The sequence below is a fragment of the Ictidomys tridecemlineatus genome, chromosome 1 (assembly GCF_052094955.1).
Source record: "Ictidomys tridecemlineatus isolate mIctTri1 chromosome 1, mIctTri1.hap1, whole genome shotgun sequence".
Classification (NCBI taxonomy): Eukaryota; Metazoa; Chordata; class Mammalia; order Rodentia; family Sciuridae; genus Ictidomys; species Ictidomys tridecemlineatus.
This window is the reverse complement of record NC_135477.1, coordinates 5793993-5819041: the sequence shown is the minus strand read 5'-3', so window position 1 is coordinate 5819041 and position 25049 is coordinate 5793993. Positions and strand designations below refer to the sequence as shown.

The following is a 25049-nucleotide window of genomic DNA, read 5'->3' as shown; positions in this document are numbered from 1 at the left end:
AGGAGCTTCTGGTCACTTGGCATTAGTACCCTCCTGTGGAATTACTGTAACTACTGCCATTCAGGACACAGGTTCCTGCCTCTGTGTCTGCACATACCCTTCTGCTTTGGGTGGCACCCTCCAGACAGATCCTTTCCAGCTCCCTCAGCACAGCAGCCTGGTCTCCACTCATGCCTTGAGCAGGGTTGGTTTTCAGTGCTCTGTGTCTTCCATGTGAAGAGTGAATGTGCTAGGCTATGCAAGAACATGGCACAGCTCTGACCTGGAGGGTACCTAGAGATGTTTGTTCCATGTTGTCCCAAGTCTCTGTGTCCCTCTGTCACTGCACCCCAAGCAAATTTTATCTGAAGACTGGCTGAGCAGAGTACCAAAGCTCTAGAAACAGGCAGGCACGCACGGCAGCCCACCCGCACCCCATGAGATGAGAGTCCACCACTCAGCAGGAAACCACGGGTGTGCTGACAGCCTCCAGCAGTGCTCCCCTAGTGGCCCGTGGGGCTAGAAGAGAACAGTTGTGGATGAACCATAGCACTTAAGAACTCAGCCTTCTATGGGAAAAGATGGAATTAGGAAGTAGAAGCTGAGAGCCACCACCATCCACTTACGCTCACTGGTGGAGTTCAGAGAGGTGTCTTGGTAGGCCTTGTAAATGTTGATGAGGGTGAAGTGATCTCCTTCAGGGTGTAGAAATGTCTCCCAACAGGTCATGGCAGCCGCCTCAGCTCCGTGAGGCAGATGTAAAAAGCAGCTAGGAGCTTTAAAACACAAGGATCACACGGTCAGCAGAAATGAGGACATTCCATCTTGGCACAGCAAGGGGCAGGGTCACTATTGTTTATACAACTTCATCTGTCTTGGATCTCTCAATAAATATGTTATCTTTTTTACTTAGAAGTCAAAGAAATTTAGAGCCAGTCATCCTATAATTCTCTCTCCTCTTTGCTAAGGCCTGCATAATAGCTTTGACACCGTGCTTATAGTCCAAGGAAGCTGGGAAGCCCCATTGCAGGGCAGGATTAGTATAAAGGACTATGTTTTGCTGCAGCCCAGAGGCTGGTCTGTGCTGCCAGCAAAGGAATACACACACACACACACACACACACACACACGTATTTGGAGAAAAACTTAGTGACACTTTATTGATCTGTGCAGAGCCCTTGAGCAAAAACAAATTTGGTATATTTTCACATGCTTGATTAGGAAATTAATTGGATTTTTATTTAGATTTTTCATACTAAGATCATTTTTAACAATTTTTCTTTCTTAATCTACTAAAATACTTCACTATTATTTCAAATGATTGGATCTCTGTCTCTGCTCTGTACTCCTGGAATTATAATTTCAAATGGATCATTTAAATCTATACCTGATATAGATTCACAGTACAAAAGAACGGCCATCAAGGAATACCTGTTACCATGGCAGCAATGGTTAGCATTTCATCTACACAGTCAAATTCACAGGACGCCAAAATAGACTTCGAGAGCTGTGGATCCAGAGGAAACTCTGACATGATGATTCCAAATTCAGAAAGATTCCCGTCATTATCCAGTGCTGCCAGATAATCTAAGTCTTCTAGTGCCTGCATCAAACTTTCTGGTGCTAGGAAAGAAAAAAAACAAAAACCCAAAGTCTCATACATCTAAGATGGAATAATAGGTACTGGATTTGCTCTCCTGCATAAAAAAAAAAGTGAGCGATGGGCAAGATAGGTAAAACAACAGGTAGCAGGATGCTGAACATCAGGCAACCATGGACAGTAATTCCTGAGTAAAAATTAAGGTGAGCTTGGTGGTAGTCCACATAATGCCTTGACAGTTTGCAGGGAGGGGAGCCCTGGTGGAGCATTGGCCATGGCCCACAAAGAGTACCTGTCTACAGAGACAGGAAATGGGGCTGAGAGTCCTCCCTGACCAGTCAGCAGAGTAAGGTCCACAGACATATGAGGCACTGCTTCAGGCCAGAGGGGGAGTCGTGAGAGAAGACTAGAAAGAATGGTGCCTGGTACGCACACAGAACTAGGCTGGGCCCTGTGTTCATGAGCAAGATCAGAAAATCTGATTCACAGGCACAGAATCATGAACCAGATGAGCACTGCTTTGGTGCTACCAGACAAATCTACCAAGCAAATCCTGAAAGGTTCACATTGCAAACTAGGGCAAAGCTCACAAATATTTGTAGAAATACAAAAATATTCAGTGCCCAAGATAAAATATACAATACCTCACATCCAATGAAAAAATATGCATAAAAACACTGCATAAAAAAAGAGAAAAAGGAAAAAAGAACTCGGATGATAGAAATAGTAGACAGGATGTTCAAAATTAATTGCCAGTGCAAATAAAGATAGAAAACTGACTTTCTCCATTCCTTTCTGTTTTAGATTTATATAACATTGAAAATGGTATGGTGTTTATTATACATGTTTAATCTCCACCAAAAATCCATTGCTTCAAAGCAATCTATTCTCTTTGTTCTTGTAGAATCATATTAAAATAAATACATGTGTTTTTTCACCTGTTTGGTACTTGGATAGCAGCAAAGTTCACACAAGGAAGCAAATCACACAATATAAAGCTGCTATTCCAGAAACTGAAGAATTTATGAGAGGTGCTGGATTGCTTTCATTGGTCTCAATCCCGGTATGTGCAGGGTAGTGGGAGACGAAGACTGGGGCCCTGAGAAGCAATTTAACCTGTCTGCATTTGGGAATTCAAAGTAACAGATAGTAAAAATGTACTTACTTGTTGCCCAAACTTTGACCATTAAGCTATTTATCAGAATTTTAGGCAAACTGAGTAATTCAAAACCTAGTCCAGGCTCTGAGCTGAGCAGACCCCACCACTGACAGACCAACAGCAAAGCTGTGGAAGCCACTAGTGTGGTCTGAGGAACAACAATAACACTGTGCTGCAGCTCACCGCACCTTTGGCCCTGGGGAGGAGAGCAGAGCCACCAACAGAGATGATTTCAACCTCTGATAAACTAGTTGGAGCAAGCTATCAGTGCTGGGAAAGCAAGGGAAGGGCCAGAGGGCAGTAGAAAACCACCTGACACCAGCGGGAAGACCGAAGCACAGCTTGAACCCCCACCTGGGAAGAAAGATGCTAAATATCCCTATTCTGATTTTCACATCAGAATTTTAAACTGAGCAGAAATCATGGCTTCTCAAGAACATTACATCATGGATTTGGCTGCCCTCCTGCCTGGGTGCTGACATGGAACACTACTTCATAATCTTGGGGGCCCTTGGACTAACCAAATTGGTAAAGAAGACACCTTGAAAGGCTGCAACTCTGGGAAAGAACAGTCGAGCTACTCAGAAAAAAAGTTCAGGAGTCCTGTAGGGAGCCAAGAGAGACACGAAAGGGAAGAGCTGAACTATTAGAGAAGATGCAAGAACAGGTGCAGGAATTAGCAACTTAGATTGAACAGAGCGAGGGGGCTGGGAGTACAAAGTTAATCATTGAAACAAGTTTCTATAGATCAGCAAAACGGCTGCACTCTTACATTACAGGATCTTTGGCAATTGTTCCTATAAGATTCTGGCTTGACAACCAGGCTCTGTCCCCACTATTCATATTTATTCCCTAGAGTTGAGTTGGCTGCATACAGAGTTAGGAACAGAAATGACTTCATGATTCTGCTCCTGTTCCCAACGACAGGATATTTATGGTTTTTTTTTTTTCATTTCAGAAAGAATGAGTTAATGCAGACTAGAAAGAACCCTAATAGATACCTGAGCAGGATTTGCTAATATTACATTCTATATTTTAAGACATCTGGCCATTGTGGTCCATGAAACTATGTTAGCTAAAAAGCAGAAGGGTTTAGAAGAGTTGCGGTATGACAGTAGTCCTCACACAGTAGGTAATGGATTATAAAATAGGCAGCATGCCTCTCTTCTTCATGGCAGAACAAAAGCAGACTCGTATTCCAAAGGCAACGTCAAACAAAACATGGTCTTCATTCAGCTATCTTGGCAACAGCAGCTGACTGCCTGTGGTAAAGCTCACTGCAAGGTCAGGCGCCTTGTCCACTGCCATCGCTCACAGGAACTTGAAGGGCTATCTATCATCACAGCATTTCTTTGCTGTTCCGTGTGTCCTTTCTTCACAGAATCCCAGATGCCACCCTTCAACACACTTCTGCATTTTTCTTCCAGGGCATCAGCAGAAAGGCTGCAACAAGGCTGAAGCTCACCTGCAGCTGAGGAGCTGAGGCAGGGCTATCCTGGAGCAAAAGCACAGGACAAGTGAGGGGTCCCAGGGCTGCACTGTCACAGCCTCACACGGCAGATTTCCTGTGTTCTTGAAACACATGCCAAAATTTTAGGTGTGAAATGGGAAGGATCCCGGTCAGGCCTCCTCCCTTTGCAGGGGCATCTGTGCCCTCGGGGCTCAGCAGGACTCCTTGAGCTAGGTCACCTTTGCTATGACAATCTCTTCTACCCTCACTTGCCAAAATGACTCAGTTCCTTTAAAGGTAGCTGATACTATGCAAATTCATGTCAGTAACTTTATAAATGTAAATTCTTTAGTCTACTATTATTCCTGGGAATATACTTGGCAGGGCACCATGCCTTCTCGTGTCTGGAGTGGGCAAGCATTTCCAGCCATAGGGCAAGGAGTCTCTTGGTGAGTAGTCCCCAAAGCCATAGCTGTCCCTCTTTTTTGGTCATCTTCCTTAGCCTCCTTTTTACTAGCAAGGGCAGAAAATTAAGGCTCAATCTGTCATTAGAGATGGAGAGGGTTTTATGGGTAACGTGTCCTCCAATGGTAAACTGGAGAGAAACATTTTCTACACTCTGATTCTCAGAGCCAGAATTCTTTTGTGTCCAGCCCTGGCCCTAATGGCAGTGTCCAGTTAGGCCAAGCTTAGCTGTGCCCTGGGAACCCTCAGGTGCCAGCTTTGCTCCTGCCCATGGCATGGAAGAAAACATGAGCAGATAATAGACAGTCATGGGCAACTCCCAGAATTTTCTTTCTCTGCAAGCCACATCACCAACAAGCCCAGGCCTCAGAAAGGACCACGCAGGCAAGAAAGATGCTTAGTTCATCTCCCACACGTGTCTGCCTTTACTGGTGTTCTTGGGGGAACTACCAGCCTTCCACAGGGCACACTTCTGTCAGTGTTCCTCAAGAACAGGGCACTATGAATGCCGCCACTTCAAAAATTACAAGTGGCTCCACCCCCAGTAATGGATATGATAGCTGTCCCCTCTTTTAGGAACTGCACTTCCACTGCACGTCCCACACAAGGTGAAGCCACTGTGCATAAATGTCTCCTCCGTGCCTCTCAAAAACCCCATGATGCAGGTGGGCAGACGTTTCACTTTCAGTTTATAGCTGAGGAAAAGGTAAGTGACTTGCCAAAGCCACGTGGCCAGCCAGCCATTGCCTTACTTGTGAAATGAGGACTTCATGTGAGGTTTCACCGGGAGCTGGCAAAGCTGCTACTGGACCCTAGTAGGCCCCAGGGCCCATGTGCTTGCTGTCATCCACCACAACTGTCCCTGGGCAGCCTCAGAGGTGATCTGGTGACATCTCCTAAGACCCATGGCTCACTATCTGTTTCCCACAGCCATGAAAATTGCCCTTCTGTAGCTCAGGGCCTACCGGCCTTGCACTTCGAAGCTCAGAGGGGAGTCACTATATGCCAGTCACTTTTCTAAGGGGCCTACATATGTTAATTAATTTAAACTCTGTGAACCAATTACTTTGATTATCCTCATGTTAAATTATGTCCACTCTGTGCCTTTTAAAATCCCTGCCAGATTGTGTTTTTACTTTCTGTAACATTTCTCAACTGATTGCTTCTAAGATGCTCCCAAACACTGGCTCTCAGAAACTATGTTAGTGCATACTTGCCTTTTTCACACACACAACCCAGCTGAGTATGGCAATAAGTTCTGTTTGGCCTTTAAACAGATGATAGTATTTAACTTAAAAACCTAGGTGTGGTCTCATCAGTGCAGTGGTGGAGTATCTGCTTAACTCTAGGCTGTGGGTGGTGACATGCAGGTGTCCTGCCTGCAGTCAGGAACTGCTGCAGCAAGGCTGTGGGCGAGGGCCACAGTGGAGCCTGTGTTCTCCCATTCTCTACGTAGACTGTACAATTTTAAAACTGCTCTAAGTTTCAAAGCAAATCCCCAAGTTTCTAGAGATTTGTAAACATGCACATACAGCTCTCTAGTGTACTACAGATGGCTTTTAGCATGACAAGTGTGATTTCAGAAAGTCGTGGTTAACGGATCTATGAGTCCTCTGGTGGAAAATCTGCACCTTGCCCACAGAGGAAGCCCCTGCAGATCTTCCCTCCCTCTCCCCACCTGCGCCAGCTCAGGCCCCTGCAGCCCCAGCCTCCGTCTGCCTGTGCTTTCCCATTTTCAGGAGGCCAGATCTTGTCTTACTGGCAGTTTATGTTAGGTTTATTTTTCTTTTCAAATCCAAGGAATCAGGTTCCAAAGCCAGTTGTCAGGCCACCACCAAAAATTCTGAGTCTGATTACAAAGACAATATCTGGTGTAATCTGATACATTTTGGCCCCTTTTCTCTGCAAATTCCTAACCAGGTATCCTTGCCTTCCAAGGGTCCACTGAGATAGCCAGTTGATCCTGAGCCTCCTAACCCAGATCCATTAGTGGCTGTGTCATGATGGAGGTCAATCCTCATGCAGCCAGGGAAGAAAAAACCCTGGTTTTTAAAAAGAGGTCCATATCAAGGGAATTCAATTAATAGCCTGTAGCCTAGTTATGCCAAATTCATTTTTACATGGTTCATGAATCCAGAAAAGGGTAACAAGTTTGCTGCGTTTGTGCATTTCAATTATATGTTGAATTAAATGCAGCAGCTGCAAGCATTATTTATTTATTTAGCTTCCAAAATGATGAGTCAGACTTAATCCCGTTATATTTTCCCAAGCACAGCAGAAAATAGTTGTGTGGGTATTGTCAGAGGACAAAAATAAATGGCCACCGTGTTCCTTTTGTCCCCAGTTATCGACTTAAGCCTCAGCGAGAAAGCAGCACAGAGAGGCCCTAGAGAGCACACAGGGGTCCCCTAGTACCCCCACAGCTGGGCTTCTAGGAATGACATTTGAGCCTGCTTTTTCCTCTCCTTTCATGACAGTCCACCAAATATCCCCTTTCCTGAGCAGGAAGAAGGCTGGGACATCAACAGGTTGTGATTCCTGGGCCTCGGATGAGTAGTGGGGTTAGAACAGAGGAGGGTTCCTGGATGACTGTGGTGGCAGATCCATTGACTACAAGAGCAAAGCACTGGAAGCTCTGTGTCACCAGCGAGGCAGAGTGAAGGTGGAAGAGACACCCCGGTCCACCACAGACTCCTCCTTCAGGGCCAGGAGAAAAAGCTGAGAGGGTGACATTACTGTTCAAAAGCTGAAGCCCCACACAGGAACACTGCTGTCCTCATCTAGCCTATCTGGGTCACTGACCCTTCCACCATGTCCCTACCCAGCGCCCTAACTCATGGCCACTTTTCTCTCTCTAAAAATGTCTACATAAGAAAAATCAATTGGGATCAGAGTTTGCCACATACATCTTACAACTTTATATCACATTCGGTGACTGTTTCTTCAGAACCACCCCTTTCAGACAATAAATCCATCATGTAAGTAAGCTAGGAAGGGGTCAGGCCTCAAAAACCCTTTTCTAGGGAAGGAAACCAGGAGCCAAGAAAAGCTGGCTAACACATGCTCTGAGCCCAGCATTAGGAACAGGAACCCTGGAGCAGCGGGGATAGAGCCCACTTTGCAATCTAACTCTCCAGGTTGTCCTTCCACACATTCCCTCCAGGCTTCTCTTTCCTGCAGGCCTCAGCTCTTCTAGGCTCTTCCTCCTTATTCCAGAACTTCCCCATTTACACTGTGATCTTGATCCCCTAAGCTCTGGGGAGCCAGAGTCCTCAGCCCAAGGACACCTCTCCTCTAGTTCACTCCTGGATTTCAGGGACACTGTCTACTCCCACAGACTTAGCACAAAGGCAGCGTGTGTGTGTGTGTGTGTGTGTGTGTGTGTGTGTGACAGAGAGAGACCATATTTCTTGTGTGTGTGTGTGTGTATGTGTGTGTGTGTGTGTGTGTGTGTGTGTGTGAGAGAGAGAGAGAGAGAGAGAGAGAGAGAGAGAGAGAGAGAGAGAGAGAGAGAGAGAGCGCATATTTTTTGCAGGACCACTGCCCAGGATCCTTTTACTGCAAGGACAGATAGTCAGGTGGGGGGAACACCCATGGGAAGGAAGTCTATTTAGAAGAGACAGGAGCTTGTCTGGTTCCAGGAAGCTACTGCTAATTTAGGTAATGACACTTTTTGAAGATTCCAGAGTCCCCAAAAGTAAATTTGAAAATCATAAATTTTCGAAAAAGATTCTCACCTAGAGGAGCAGTGGCTTCTTGGAACATAGTAATGGTTTTTCAAGACGTTTATTAGGAGAATTCAATAGGGAACTCCTTGGGGGATTTGGGGAGGACTGGGCACTGTTGAGGGGCAGGATCCACTCTTGCTGGCCTGGTGGCTGCAGCTGTTTCCTGGGCCCCTCTGCAGCAGGCACCAGCCTGAGGACTTCAGCACTGCTCTTCCTCGGGTGGTAAACTGTCTGCGCTCCATCTGTCTTTTTACTTTTTCTTTTTTTTTTAATATCTTTATTTCATTTTTATATGGTGCTGAGGATCGAATCTAGTGCCTCACATATACTAGGTGAGCACTTTACCACTGAGCCACAACCCCAGCCCTTTACCTTTTTATTTTCAAAGTCAGCATCCTTAGGTGACCCTCTTCTTACTAAAAATTGGTGATTCCCAAGACAACCATAAGCAGCATGTCTTTGTTGTTTTCTGCTCAGAAACGGCCATTCTCTGCTTGAGCCTTACCCTGCTTTACCCGACTCTCGCCTAGCTTACACTTCACCTTCACTTATAAAATTCTCTTGTATAAAAAAATTTGTCCCAAATTCTACCATTATTGTAAAAAATTTTTTTTTGAGAAAAAGTAACTCTAAAATCATTTACATTTTCTTGAGTGCCCCTAAATCCTACTCATGCCACTGGGTAAATGATAGAAGAGAGGCAGTGCAAACAGGTAGAAATTGTACAGCTTCTACCCTAAGGACCCTCTGATTCCAAGGCCTATTGCCAACTTCTGTCCCTTGTGCAGAGTGACAACTGACAAGAATACCACAGGGATGCATGTTGGTTCAACATATGGAAATCAATAAATGTATACATCACATCAATAAACTTAAAGACAAGAATCATGATTATCTCAATAGATGCAGAGAAAGCACTGGACAATATACAGTACCTCTTCATGTTCAAAACACTAGAAAAACTAGGGATACTAGGAATATACCTCAACACTGTAAAAGCTATCCATGCTAAGCCCAAGGCCAACATCATTCTAAATGGAGAAAAATTGAAAGGATTCCCTCTAAAAACTGGAACATGACAGAGATTCCTTCTTTCACCACTTCTATTCAATATAGTCCTTGAAACTCTAGCTAAAGCAATCAGATGAAAGAAATTAAATGAATACACATAGGAAAAGAAGAACTCAAACTATCACTATTTGCCAATGACATGGTTCTATATTTAGAAGATCCAAAAAAATTCCACCAGAAAACTTCTAGAACTAATAAATGAATTCAGCAAAGTAGCAGGATATAAACTCAATACCCATAAACCAAATGCACTTCTATACATAAGCAATGAATCCACTGGAAGAGAGATTAGAAAAGCCACCCTAGCCTAAAAAAATAAAATAGAATATTTGGGACTCAAAAGAGGTAAAAGACCTCTACAATGACTTCAGAACACTAAAGGAAGAAAGTGAAAAAGATAATAGAGGATAGAAAGATCACCCTCCCATGCTCTTGGATAGGCAGAATCAACATAATCAAAATGGTCATACTATCAAAACTATTATATAGATTTAATGCAATTACTATTCAAATCCCAATGGCATTCTTCACAGAACTAGAAAAAGCAATCGTGAAATTCATTTGGAAAAATAAGAGATCCAGAATAGCCAAAGCAATCTTCAGCAAGAAGAGTGAAGCAGGAGGCCTCACAATACCAGACCTGAAACTGGTACCAAAATAGACATGTAGACCAATGGTACAAAATAGAAAACACAGAGACAAACCCACATAAATATGGTTATCTCATACTAGACAAGGATGCCAAAAACATTCACTGGAGAAAAGACAGCCTTTTCAACAAATGGTGCTGGCAAAACAGGAAATCATACATAGCAAAATGAAATTAAATCTCTATCTCTCACCCTGCACAAAATCAACTCAAAATGGATCAAAGACTTAAGACACTAGAACAGAGACTTCTATTAAGAAGAAAAAGCAGGCTCAAATCTTCATTATGTTGGCTTAGGACCTAACTTCCTGAACAAGACTTCTAAAGTGCAAGAAGTAAAAATCAAGAATCAATAAATGGGACAGATTCAAACTAAAAAGCTTCTCAGCAAAGGAAACAATTAATAACGTGTGGAGAGAACTTACATAATGGAAAAAAATTTACTACATGCACCTCAGGTGGAGCACTAATCTCCAGGATATAAAAAGAGCTCAAAAAAACTTAACATCAAACAAACAAAAAACTCAATCAACAAATGGGCTAAGGAACTGAACAGACACTTCACAGAAGAAGAAATACAACTGATCAACAAACATGAAAAAATGTTCATCATCTCTAGCAAGTTGAGAAATATGAATCAAAACTACTCTAAGATTTCATTTCACTCCAGTCAGAATGGAAATTATCAAGAATACTAGCAATAATAAATGTTGGTGAGGATGTGGAAAAAAAGATACACTCATACATTGCTGGTGGGGCTGCAAAATGGTACAACTACTATAGAGGTATCTCAGAAAACTTGGAATAGAACCACCATTTGGCCCAGCTATCCCACTCCTTGGTTTATACCCAAAGAATTTAAATCAGCATAGTATAGTAATACAACCACATCAATGTTCATAGCAGCTCAATTCACAATAGTTAAATATGAAACCAACCTAGATGCCTTTCAACAGATGAATGGATAAAGAAAATGTGGAACATACACACAATGGAATATCACTAGCCTTAAAGAAGAATGACATTATGGCATTTGCAAGTAAATGGTTGGAACTAGAGAATATGATGCTAAATGAGATAAGCTAATCCCAAAAAACCAAAAGCCGAATGTTTTCTCTGGCAAGTGGATGCTGATCCATAGTGGGGTGGGTGGATGGGGAAGAATGAAGGAACTTTGGTTTGTGTAGAGGCAAGGGAGGGGAGGGAGGGGCTGTGAGGCTGGGAGGGAAGGCAGAATGAGACAGACATTATTACTCTGTACAGGTATGACGACACTCCTGCACCATGTACTGCCAGAGGCATGAGAAGCTGTGCTCCATTTGAGTACAGTATGTCAAAACGCATTCTACTGTCATGTGTAACTAGTTAGAACCACCACAACAAAAAAGATAGGAGAGCCCCCAGGCCAGGAGGCTGTCATTTACATCTTTGGTAAAGTGCAAATTACAACCACCAGCTTAAAGTGCTGACAAAATTAAGGATGTTCCTTTAACATAGAGCCCCAGTGAAAACTAACAGGACAGCCAAGGACTGCCACACTCAGCCAGGGGCCTTCCCAGGAGAAGCCACCCCTTAGCTTTACTGAGGTAAAGCTGCAGGTCAGGGGGCAAAGTGGCAGGCGCAAGGGTATGGGCCTGGGGCTAGGGGCAGGCGCAAGCGGGTGGAATCCAGGACCATGGCAACTAGTGCTCCCGGGCTGTGTTGAGGGGGACCCAGGAGAAGCGCCTGCTGACTGGGGAGTGAAAGGAAGGGAGCGCCAGGGGACTGTCCCAGGGGAAAGAAGCACCAGAAGGCTCCAGGATTCGCCAACAGGGCTTCACGGAGACAGGTGGCAGTGTAGTAGGAGGGCTCTACACTGCCAGGGTTTGACGTTCACCTTCTTCAATGGCAGTGGGTTACCTCCTTTCTTTGTGACTCAGTTTCCTCATCTGTAAAATGGAGCAAATAATAGCCCTCCCTTCGCAGGGTTGCTATATTGTTTCACATGATACTAAACACCAGCCATATAAATGTCACTGTTGTTATTCCTGCAGGGACAGGCTGGTGTTGAAGTGGATAGGAATAAGCACAGCATTGCAGCCTGCAAACCACCAGCTGGCTGTTGACATTTAAAACCGAGTGACCCCATGCCAGGATGCTGTGCCGAGAGCTGAAGGGGTTTGCCCAGCACAGGCAGGTCAAACCACGCGGGAATGCGCGGGAACCACCGCCTGCTTCCTCCCCCAAGCACCCTGAGCCACTCTGGCCTGGGTGCTGCCTGCTCTGGGGGTTTTCCTGAGCATTTGGTGGCTCTGCACTGCACAGCCAGCAGTGGCCAGCACAGGTCCTGACAAGGCATGGACTCGGGGACAAAGCCAGAGGTGTGCTAGGGCAGGGCTGTTCTCAGTGTGCCCATTAGATGCAGGGAGGAGCGTGCTCAGAGTGTAACTCCACCCATAGTTTAAGAACGTCACCTCCCTCGTGTCGGAGTTTGACCTCAACTATAAAGGAGTGGAATTCTAGTGGCTCTTCCTCAGGTGACAGCATGGCTCATAAGGAAGAACCACTGGCCTTCAAACATCCCTTCCAATAATCTCTGAGCCGGGGTGGGGGGGTGCTGTCTCCATCTTCCCCTGCACTCCGAGACTCCACTGCCCCAGCTGTTTCTCAGGCCTAGACAGTCCAGTGGTCAGTGGCAGATATCACCCAGTGACAGCAAAGATGCTTCCTAGAGGTTTGGGGGCTTCTGTCAGAGAATGTTGCCTCTAATGGGAAAAATGCTTTGGACCCAACCAGATGCCTTAGCTTGCACTGCCAGGTGCCATCCGTTCTCAGAACTGGAGAGTGGGGGAGATCAACAGGTGAGCTGTGTCCCCCAGGTCCCGCTACCTGGCCTGTTCATGAAGTCGCAGTGGCCCAAGCCCGCGATGTCGATCCTCTTCATGAAGAGCACCATGCTGGTTAGGTTGGCTTCTTGCATTTCTGCTGGTTTCAGTGGCCGCATGTCTTTGGAGGCGAATTCTTCAGTGTACAGACAGAAAAGTTTCCCTATAAGAAACCAAGGAAAGTGACTTCAGTGCCTCTGGTGGCCTTCATCTAAACATCCGCATTTGGTTTCTGTGTCCGCAGTGCTACCTGAAGAGGATGCCCCGAGAATCTGCTTGCGAATCTCCGCTTGGCTTTGGCTGATGGGCTGTGTGACGAGGGAGTTGGCTCTGATCCTGGGGTTGTACACCTTTAATGGAAAGACAGCAGCGTTAGCCTCAGGCAACTACCATGCCATGCTGCACGTTGCTGTGAGGACGCTCATACAGGTGCCTTTCCTTTGTCTGCATTTACTATTAGTTCACTTCCATGAAACAGGAACTGCCAGTGCTTCAACACGTGGCTGGAAGGTTGTCTGCTCTCCCTGCGGCTTCCAGAACTCGGGGCCTTTGCACCATCTGCTGAGATACTAGCGCTGCTAACTTTCCAGTCACATGGAGAAAAGCGCTGCTGCTCCAAGTGCTGATGCTCTGATGTATCATGTGCTCTGAGCTTTCTCAGGTACAACACCTACTATATGAAACCACAGACAGCACGGACAGCAAGTTTTACGAATGACTTCAGGGGCAAGCAGCACTTGGGTTCTCTGAATGGTGGACTACTTCAGTCAAGATCAACTCTAACTGCTCCAAGGGAACCTTCATAACCTTTGGGACTATTTTTTTGTCACAGTAACACAAGGATATTTAGGTGTTCAACAGCTAATAATGGTAAATGAATCAATATTTGCTAATTCCCTTTCAGCTCTCAAAGGCTATGATATCTTTAGTCCCAGTGACTTTGGGGTTTGAGAGAGCTTATTTTCATTTTCCATAATTTTTTTATTTTAAAGGGATTGATAAAGTTATCTTATCTAAAAAATAGCTTTATTCAAACAATATATGTTCTAAAAAATTTAGTACATTGCAAGCCAATATTTGCTAAAATTAAAGATGGTGCGCTTCTGATTTCTAGTAAATTCCTGGGCAAGATGCTAATTGCTTTGATAAAGGGGCTACCAAAAATTATCTCGATGCACACAGAAGATAAGTTTAGGTATCCTACGCCAGGACCTTACCTAAAGAAAACACAGACAAAGAGAACTACTACCCTCATGCTAAAGTTTTGTCTTTTCTCCAAGCCTCCTCTGGTACCTCAATCAGATTAATTTGTTTCCAGACTACCAACATCACTCTTCTTTGCATGTGTGACCAAATTTAGAGAATCCAGGACACAATGGTGCATTCTCACTTTCTGGCCAGCAAAATGGTGGAAACCCAAGAAAGTGGATCTTCGTGATCATCAGCACGTTATTTAATCTCCTTGATGATAATTACCCTTCTTCTCTCCACACCCACATCAATAACAAATCTGACTGTGTTGCTCCAGATCAGAGATTCCCCAGAGCTGGTGGTCAACACCACTCTTCTTGGATAAACTTGGCATTTCTTCTCTGTTTCATCCATTGGCTTGAATAGTGCACACTTTTCTCTGGGGTATAAAGGAACCACCACCAGTTCTCCAAGGTCTGGGTTTAAGTTAGTCCCTTCTCGGCAGACAATCTCATAGGCTTTTCCAATATCCTAGCATTAAAAAAAAAAAAAATCACCCATGAGAATAAGTATAACACAAATTGCTAGTTTTTTAAAAAGTCAGAATTCAATAAAATTATAGCCAATTCTGTATAAAGCAGGCAGGGAAAGAAATGCCTTGGTTGTTGCCTACATATATCTTTAAATAAGATATAACTGGAGAAGAAAATTTCATTGGGGTCATTAAATATAATTTATAAGTTCTTTCATTGCTTTTGGTCCAAAATGGGTTTCCTCTTGTGAGATGTACTATCTTTGCCTTTGCCTCATTATCTGGCTATTTCTCCAGCTTGATGAGGCTGCTCATATCTATAAGCAATGACAGGTAGACAAAACTTATCCTCATATCAGTGAGGATGCATTGCTGCACTTTAACACTAGCAGACCTGGGAATTACACACTTGCTGCACATTTCCAATAAAGGCACATAGACAAATATAATCAGGATCCCCATCTGGATCATTCTAAAACTGATTTTGACTCATTAGCCCTTTAAAGTAGCAGAAATACAATAAAGTACAGAGCAAATAGTGCTTCTGAACATCTTTGCATGATTCAGGTGTCTAGAAATATGTTTAAATACATGTCAGATAGAGCATGGGGGAAAATGTAAATTATGGTCAGGCATGGTGGCACATGCCTCAAACCCCAGCAACTCAGAAGCCTGGGGCAGGTCGACCACAAATTTGAGGTCGGCCTCAGCAATTTAGCAAGACCCTGTCTCAAAATTTAAAAAAAATAAAAAGGGCTAGGAATGTACCTCAGTGGTAGAGCACCCCTGGGCTCAATCCCCAGTACCACAAAAAATAAAAAATGAAAATGAAACTATCTGCCATAAAACTATGTACAAATAATTGACAGAAAATGCTTAAAAGGTAAGTCATTTTAGAGAGTGTTTTTTTAAAAATATTTTTTCAGTTATACATGGACACAATATCTTTATTTTGTTTATTTATTTTTATGTGGTGCTGAAGATTGAACCCAGGGTCTCACATGAGCGAGGCGAGTGCTCACCGCTGGGCCTCAACCCCAGCCCCAAGAGAGTGTTTTTCTATTTTTTCAAATCACACTAAGTTTTTAGAAAGTCATATAAAAAAGATGTCACACTGTCATTTTGACTCCTCTTTATGTTTCCAAACTTTTAACCTTTTAAATGGTCTAACAAACTACCAAGTGAAAGAAGCTTCACTGACTTTGTTAGATTCCATTAAGTTGAAAGATGGCTTCCTGAGACCCTTAAAGTTTAGGACGTAACTGTACTCTGTTTTTCTACCTTGTGATGCCTTCCTTTCTATACCTTTTGTAGAATGCATTGAGTTAACTCAAGGGTTTTGGAGGAAGACAGATCTGCCTGAAAAAAAGGGTCAGGCTTCACAGATCTCAGAACTGGGGTCAGCTACTTTTTTCTTTTCTTGTTCCTTTAGGTACCAGGGATTGAATCCAGGGGCTCTTAACCACTGAGCCACATCCCTGGCCCTTTTGATTTTGAGACAGGGGCTTGGGAAGTTGCTGAGACTGATTTTGCACTGGTGTTTCTCCTGCCTCAGCCTCACTGGGATTACAGGCATGCACCTCCATGTCTAGCTGATTTTTTTTTTAACTGAACAAACAGCATGACTGTTGATGATAAATAAATGAAAACTTGCCAAATGGAATAGTAAAAACAAACTATTTTTCCACTTTTACAATTCTGATCACTTCATTTTATCTCACATATTTGTGAGGACAGCCTAGAAATTAAAAGGAAAACAACTGAGCCCTGAGCTCCTGGACCTTGCTGGGGCTGGCCTGCCCGAGACCCACCACTCCTCCCAAATGGCACGGTTAACACCCTCCGCAGCTAACCTGGGGATGGGAAAGGAGGCTCGATTCCAGGTACTCTAAAATATTTACTCTTATACTTAGAATACTGTTGAAAGAATAATTTTAATAATTAATTTTTAATTTGCTTTTAGTTGTCAAACTTTTTAGCTGGGGATAGGTTCAAAAGTTGAATTTTGTTCCAAAGTGGGATGGGGGATAAACCCTTAGTAGGAAAAAGCAGAATGAGATCTAAATATATATTTATGTGGGGCACTGGGTTTTAACCACATAAAAATAAAATAAAAGTATTGTGTCCAGTTACAACTAGAAACAAAATATTTCTAAAAAAACTCCCTCCCTCTCCCCCCCCCCCTCTCTCTCTATATATATAGTAAAAGTCAGACTTGCTGGGCATGGTGGTGCACCCCTGTAATCCCAGAGGCCTGGTAGGCCCTAAGCAATTTAATAAGACCCTGTCTCAAAATAAAAAATAAAGAGGCTGGGGATGTGGCTCAGAGGCTAAGTGCCCCTGGGTTCAACCACTGGTACCAAAATAAAAATAAAAACACACACAAAATTCAGAGTCTTCAAGCACAGATGATGGAGAGCTTTGAGGCCATAAGCTTCAGAAATTTAAAAATGCTTAAAACACACCTGGCGCCTAATACCTTTTGTTCAATCATTTCCTTGAATCCCCTTACTCCGTGTGTCCAGAGCCTTTGTATATATAGGACGTTACCTGTATAGCTATGCAAAACGGCAACATCTACTGAAGGACAATATTCAGTAGATGTCCAGCCTCCAAAACGCGAGGAGACCCTCAACTGCATAGAACCAGAAAATGCCAACCTGCCAACAGCTTCTCTGACAGTTTGTCACTGCAGGGTACTCTGGCTAGACACCACCATAAATCTCACCCTACATTTTCTACTTGTTTCAGTTTTTGTTTTCAGGCTAAACAACAGCTAAGGGATAAGAACAATACCCTGTAAACATTCAGGGCTGTAAGTCTCAGGTGCCAAGACCCTGGGCAGCAGGTGAATTATGGGGATTAATTCATAGCAGATGTGACACTAAGCAAGAACTTTGAGAAAATGTTACATACCTAATGTGAATGCATTACTGACTCAATGAAACCAAAATGTTTCTGCAATTTGAAATGTACTTTTTCAATAAAAAATCACAGCGAGCACTATTCCACTAAACTGCCTGGGTTTGTTCTCATATGCTACTTAAGCACTATGGAAGGTTTTAAAGCTTTATATAAGAACCAAGAAAGCTTCAAATAGCACAGGGAAATAATGATCCACAGCTGGGAACAGGGATTTCCAAGCAAGACAAACCTTTCCAAGCCCATCAAAGAGGAATATCTTAACAGTGATGGAATAAGAAGGGTAAAAGAAAAGCCCATAACCACACTGTGCTGCACCTGTTGGGTGGATGGGGAAAGGAAGCCAATGACACCTGTGGACTGTGGGGCTGAATCACCAGGAACAGCCAGCTTCCAGGGAAGGTCTGAGGAGCCAGCAGAACGACGGCAGCTACTGTCTATGGACCAGAGGGTCTCCAGCGTCTTCAGGGATCCTACTCTCAGAGGCCAGAACTACAAAATCCTCCTGCAGCTATCTGTGGGAGACCAACCTTACATGTGACTGAGACACACTCCCCGGCTGGGTGCTGAGGGGCTCAGTCGCAGAAATGTGGCAGAGCTTTCTCCACTCTTCTTGGGTGTGAGGGTCAGGGTCTCGTGCAGGGGTATGTCTTCCTACAGCCCCAGGGGTGAAGCTACACTCACCTGTTCCTTTGTAATATAGCCCCTTGCCCTGTTTAGGATAGAATCTTCCATGGAACTGCCTTGTGTGTGTCCCCTTCTCTTACTGTGCCCTTGGGTGTGGCCTACCCAGGTGTCAGTCAACCTGCTGACAGTGGACATCATGAAGATACTCAGCCCCCTGAAACCTGACCCCTTGCCTCATTTGAATAGCTTCTCCTCAACAAAAGAGGTCAGCGCATGGTCTCACTCTTGCTCTGGACCCTTAAGGTCAGAGGAGCCGTCACAGCGACTCCAAAGAAAAAGGTATGTGTGTCTCTTGCGTGGTTATCTCGTGCAGCCCAGTTAGCCCAGTTCAACTAGAGTGACCTCTGAGCCTTTAGTCTCGAGAACAGAAACCCAGCAGCTATCCTAGCATATAATTTTCAAGATCTTCAGATTGTAAGACTGAGAGTTTCCTGATAGAAATACCCTGGCAGTCTGGCGTCCTGTGGACTCGGTTAACACAACCTGCCTCAGTGAAGTTCACCTTCTAAAGTCCAGCAGGTCGACAGTCACTGCTGCCTTAGTTTATAGCTTATGTTACTTACAAAGATCAAATGCTTTAAGACCACCATTCCAATTCTGTTACAAGCTTTTATTTTCCAAAAGTTCATTCTGAAATTTTTGTTTACGTACTTGAAAGACAAGATAACCGTTCATTCCATCAGTCTTAATTACACTTTCTCCTTTTGCAGAAATGCAGGTCTGCTTTTTCACCTGGCAATTCTATATGCTTTAGATTTCTTATGTTGCCATTTTTCCCTTCCTTAGGTTCACTCAGAGACACTGGGGACCTCTGATTTCATAGATTCTCTGCCTCCTTAGTCATTTTATTATGTTCCCGAGGACTTTTTTGAATATCCTAAATCATGCAAGGTTAGGACATGACAATAGAATAAATCACTCTCATAGGTCGATTACTATTCAAGAGAATATTTATCATCTTTGTACAAAAAATTGATAAATACACTGTAGAACATACACATTTAAGATTCTAAGTGACTTTCTTTAAGGAAACAGGTAACATGTAAGTTGTAAGAAAACTGTCTCAAGTTCCCAAAGCTAGGAGGACCAGTGTTCCTCCTGCCCTGAGAGGCAGGGACTCCTGGGCTCTTCCTGGCAGCACAGCAATGTGCAGGCAGAGGCTCTGACAGAGGACCAGATGCTCCTCTCTTCAGCAGGTGACACAGCCTGCAGTGAACAGTTTCCTCCTCGGTTTCTGTTAAATCTCTAGAACCACTACCTGTTCGGGTCATGGTCTAAGAACTAGTACTTTTACTCTCTAAGTGAACAGATTTGAAGGGAAGAGGACCAGGCCACCAGTCTCTAAGAAGAGGTGGGATTCTGGTGATCTGGGGGCTTTTAGATTCTGCCCATGAATCAACGAAGAGTCAGTGTAGCTTCAATAAAAAAATGAAGTGACCCCAATGGCAACTCGCTGTAGAAAAGCAACCAAAAATGGAAAAGAGGCTCAACTGTACATTTCCAAGCATTCTTTTGAAGAGAAGTTTGCAAGAAATCCAAGTTAAGGTTCTTCCTCCATCTTTAAGTAAAGGAGGCTCATTCTAGGGAGATGGCCTTGTGGGGAGCACAATCCACCGTTTCTGACTCACACCCCACTGTCACAGGAACATTCATGGGAACTTTGTTGCTGCTGAACTCCATCCCAAGAGCTTAGGTTAGATTTGTGATCTCCACAAATGTGCCTGGGCACCAGGGAGCAGTTGAGAGGCCCTGTGTGTCTACTACACAGACAACAAGGAAGCCAGCAGGCCTGGGCCGGGCAGCCCTGGCCAGGGAGCTGGCCTGGAGATCACTCCCACAGGCACCTCGCAGCCTCGCTTTCTGTTTGCAGAAGCAACACTTCCCTGTTCCCCTCTCAGTGCAGGTTTTATTTACCCTGCCAAGGCTTTGGAAGTGTCAAAGAATGAGGTGTGATGGAGCTCAATGTTTAAACAGTTACCCGGCAGATGGAAACCGTGTGTTAGTTATTAAAAGCTTCCCAAATGAAATTCCTCATTACACACTGCTGGGTCAAAGTAGCACTTACTTACTTGCTCACAGGCCAGAAAGACTACAATGTCGCCCTCCTCACCCGAGTGGTGAATTTCAAAGATAAGGCGTAAAATAGACTGGAAAGAATCCTTTTGAGCCCCACTAAGGTACACAACTTCCACAGGGTGCTTATTTTTCACCTCTATGAGAGGCACGTTTCCATAGTAAGAGCTGAGTTTGCTGACCAGGAGAGGGGAGCAGTTAATTATGAGCTTCAGCTCTGGTCTTGCCAGCAAGACATCCTTGAGAAGTCCGAGTAACACGTCGGTGGCAATGCTGCTTTCATGGACATCATCCAGGATGACGACCCCATAGCTACCCAAGAAAGGACTGGACATCATTTCTCTTTGCAGCATGTCGTCAGTACAGTACCTGTAAAGAAGGCACATTGCAGTTAAAATATTCTGAAGAAAGTCATGCAGAGAACTTTCTACAACAAACACGCCTTTCCCTTGTATCCTTTTCTTTAAATCAGTGGCTCTACATCTTCACTGGGACCAGGAAACTGTTGAGGTGGTAGAATCTACAGGCCTCCAACATGGGAAAATAGACATCAAGAAAATTTACACCCAGTTTGTGTGTATATATATATATATATATATACACACACATATATTCATGGGTTCTCTAAGGACGATCGCAGGTTGAAGACTTCTGCCTAAATGCTTATTATAAATAGTAACAAGAGCTGTGTTTAACATGGACCCAAAGCTTTATACATAAAAAAACATTACCACAAAACACCCTCACAGGTAGGCATTGTCCCTTCCCCTTCATCAGTGGGAGAATTCTCCCTAACAGCATACGCTTTCCAGGCTCGCAGCCGGCTCCTGCAGGGAGAGCTCCATCACTGGCGGTGCACGGTGGAGTGTGTCCCTAATATGTTGCCGTCAATAAGCTTGGGCTCTCACTCCAATACTAAACAAACACAAGTCTCTAAAGATAATCTTCATATGAGAACAGCATGCAAATTGGCCAAAATGCCTGGAGACAGCAGGAATCATTAATGATTTTAATGGATTTTTTCAGCAGTTCTTGAGATTATATTTTTAAGAATAATAAAAAATAACCTGTCACTCAAATATCTTTCTGACATATATTTACCTATGTGTTGCTTAAAGAAAGCAATTTTACACATTTTCTAGCTATTTAAGGTATCTGCTATTGTTTGTCTTTGTACATAATGGTTCTGAGACTGCTATTCTCAGAAAGGACTGATTGCAAGGCTTTTTCTCACTAGCATTTGGAAACTCAGATTTGGGGAGGGTTTTCACCCTTTCTTCCCAGAACTGATAGCACTGGCCCACTGTGCCCAACCCACACAAGCAACAAGACTGAGGCTGCCCTGGTGCCTTCCTCCAGGGGGTCTGGAAGCTTGCACTGTACTAAGCAGAGGGTGCTTACGTGACCATCCTCACTCAAACCCCTGGGCACTGAGTCTAGTGAGTTTCCCAGGAGGACACCACTTTGCATATCGTCACAACTCACTGTGCTGTGTGACCCTGGGAGAGGACTCCTAGAAGCTCATGCTGGTTTCCTCTTAACTTCAGCCCATATCCCATTTTCTGTGCTGGTCTTGCTTTGTATCCTTTCACTAAATATATCTTGATTGCTACACATCTTAGGTGTGAGTAAACTATATTCTGAGTCCTCCTGGCAAATCATCATACCTAGTGGGTCTTGGGGACCCTGGCACAGCTCTCAGTTGACCACTTTAAAGGAAGAAAGAGAAGAATAGAAACACAGTTTTAGCTCCTAGTGCATCAGGCAAGCTGCCAGTCCAGGGCAGACGGTTTCTCACTTAACCTTCAGAATAAATCTTCAAGGTAGATTTCTTACCATCTCATTTTTATGAATGAGGACCTGAGATTCAGAAAGCTAAACACCCTGTCACAAAGCCAGGCACAGAGTCAAGATCTCAACCTGAACAACTATCATGTCTGATGCCACTGTTAAATTACAGATTGCCTCCCTGGCCTCTACATCTTGGGGATAAGGTTCCTGCTTTTCTCTGTTGCTCTGTGGGATCAATGCATTTCCTCTTGGCCTTCCTTTTCATACGTATTCTCGTGTCTTACCAAACGAGCAGTGACAAACTGCAATCATTCCTTTCCTCAAACTTAAAGAAGAAAGTATCCTTTGACTTCTTCAACATTGCATTTTATTCAAGATACAGATGAACAAATGTAGGCAGCAAAGTTTGGCCTTCAGGTCCCCTTTTGCTAAGGTTAATTAGTAGGATACAATGCCATCTTGTTATTGGTTCATCTTAAAACAAATCATTTTAATCTATGCTACTTCTTTAATGGTAGAAACTGAATCTCTGTTCCTTTTTCAGCGAAACCCATCTCAGCAGTGCCGCTGCAGGACACGGAGCTCACCGTCAGACAGGAGGCATGTGTGTTACGTAAATACACAAAGGTGTAAATAGAAAAAGAGAAGAGGGTGACCTATTTAAAACTCAGCAAGCAAGGCCTGGCTTCCAGATGATCATATCAAACTAAAGGAATCACAAAGGCTCACCCTAAAACCTACTACACAAATCTCCAATTTTTTTCTGATATGGATATATTTCAAAGATATATTTCTTACATTTATGATAATAAGGTATCATGTATATAGTGCTTTAAAAAGTGCTGTTACTGATAACCATGAAAAACATATAGATACACTGCCAAGGTTTCAGGAAATGCAGTACAAATTTTAAATTCTTAAGACTGCTGGGTGCCGTGGTATACCCCTATAATTCTAGGTAGGTAGAGTGCCCCTAGGTTCAATCCCCAACACTGCAACAAACAAATAAACAAACAATCAAAAACCCCCTAAGACTTAAAAATGCTAAGAATATGATAAAATATTTAAAAGTTTTATTAACATTAATATTTTCTAAAATTTTATATGTTGAGTTTGATCTTAATGGAAATTTGAGAACTTTCAGTTTTCAAAACTAAAAAGGTCAGTATTCAAAATCCATGTGTCACTTCCACAAGAAGACTACTTTGGGTATATAATATTCAGGTGTCTTCTTTTTTCAAAAAAAAGCCAGGAAAAAAAGCTTAAAAATTGAAACTGTTATATATAGCATCAAAAAAACCAAAAACCAAAAAACAAAAAAACAAAGTAGAGGACATAAGATGGCTTTTCTGAGGCCCACTATGTGCCTGATGGATTAGTTTTCAAGGAGTTATGAAGAATACTGCCTCCTCTAATCAACAATCAACCTTAAATCCTTTGCCTTAAGTAGCAATTCAATCTGAGCTTATTCAAAATTATGGCTAGCATACCTCCCCAGGAAAATGAATCTGGCTCCAATTATAAAAATCTAATTAGAAATTTAATTATAATTACAAAATGGCTACCACCTACATACACTATGTGTTGGTCCCATATATGGACTCACCCAGGCCTCACAGTACCCCTCTGAGCAGGTGCATCAGTCATCCGATTTTAGGGGTGAGGAAACTGAAGCACAGAGGATAGGTTCATTATATAGCCACGCTGCCTCCTCCAGAGCACAGAGCTCCAGGAGGAAAATGAGGTATTGTTTTTGCCTCCTACTCAAGACTGCACCCCATTACAGCAACGGCAAGCAGGACCTCTCCTGACTCTGCTTGGGGGAGTCAGGGTGAAGAGAAAGCCCCAGGTCCCAGCAGCAGAGCTGTAATATGAAAATACAAAAACATGAGCGGCCAGCAGCCAGCAAGAGCCCCAGCAGACCTGCAGCGGCTAAAGCAGGCTGTCATCAGAGTGCCTTGCACTGCAGCCCCACTCACCCAAAGCTCTTGTCCCTATTAAGAAAGGGACACTTTAATGTAAATTGTGGACCTTCCTTTGGCTGTCAGAATTGAATGCTTGGGTTTTGCACCCTGGATAATCTCACAAAAGCAAGTCCAATACGTGATAGATGTTTAAATGGTAGGAATGTCTTGACCTACTCTCAAATATGATTAGATTTCCAGTTATTCATCTTTGTAGCTTTCTTTTTTAAAAAATATTTATTTTTTAGTTGGACACAAGTTTTATTTCGTTTATTTTTATGTGGTGCTGAGGATCAAACCCAGGGCCTTGAAAGTGCTAGGCAAGCACTCTACTACTGAGCCACAACCCCAGCCCCTCATCTTTGTAGCTTTCTAAAAAAATAAATAAACACACACACACATACACACCTGATTTCATATTAAGATAAAACCATTATTCTATTTTAAAAATGACTATGTCCCAGGGTTTGCTGATCAAAGAATTTTCAAAGTCTAAATGGCATTAAAGATATAAAAACACAAGCACTTACTTCAGAACCTTTAGAACAATCATTTAATTAAAATCATGATGGTGGCGCACGCCTGTAACCTCAGTGGCTCAAGGAGGCTGAGGTAGGAGGATCACGAGTTCAAAGCCAGCCTCAGCAAGAGCGAGGCACTAAGCAACTTAGTGAGGCCCTGTCTCTAAATAAAATACAAAATAGGGCTGGAGGCATGGCTCAGTGGTCAAGTGCCCCTGAGTTCAAACCCCAGTACAAAAAGAAAAAAAAGGCTACTTTAACCTGTAAAAGCTGAAGAATGACAGCTACCCCCAGGGCTCCTCCCTCTTTCAGCATTGTATGTCGTGCCTGTCCAACTGTGCAGCTAGTCTGTGAGCTCCCAAGAGGCAGAGAAGGTTTCCATTTCTTGTCAGTCATGCACCAT

At 43.5% G+C, this 25049-nt stretch overlaps 1 protein-coding gene across 5 annotated transcripts in view; it reads right to left on the bottom strand.

The window, feature by feature from the left end:
* Window positions 1-25049, bottom strand: part of Dhx32 (DEAH-box helicase 32 (putative)) — a 53843-nt gene that overhangs the window by 3822 nt on the left and 24972 nt on the right. For all 5 annotated transcript variants that reach the window (XM_078024420.1, XM_078024433.1, XM_078024412.1 and 2 more), the window contains 6 exons: window positions 20367-20739; window positions 14442-14687; window positions 13216-13315; window positions 12970-13128; window positions 1411-1602; window positions 606-755 (listed from right to left, as the gene is read on the bottom strand). In XM_078024420.1, coding sequence (XP_077880546.1) covers window positions 606-755; window positions 1411-1602; window positions 12970-13128; window positions 13216-13315; window positions 14442-14687; window positions 20367-20739 — 1220 coding nt within the window. The remainder of the gene's footprint in view (window positions 1-605; window positions 756-1410; window positions 1603-12969; window positions 13129-13215; window positions 13316-14441; window positions 14688-20366; window positions 20740-25049) is intronic.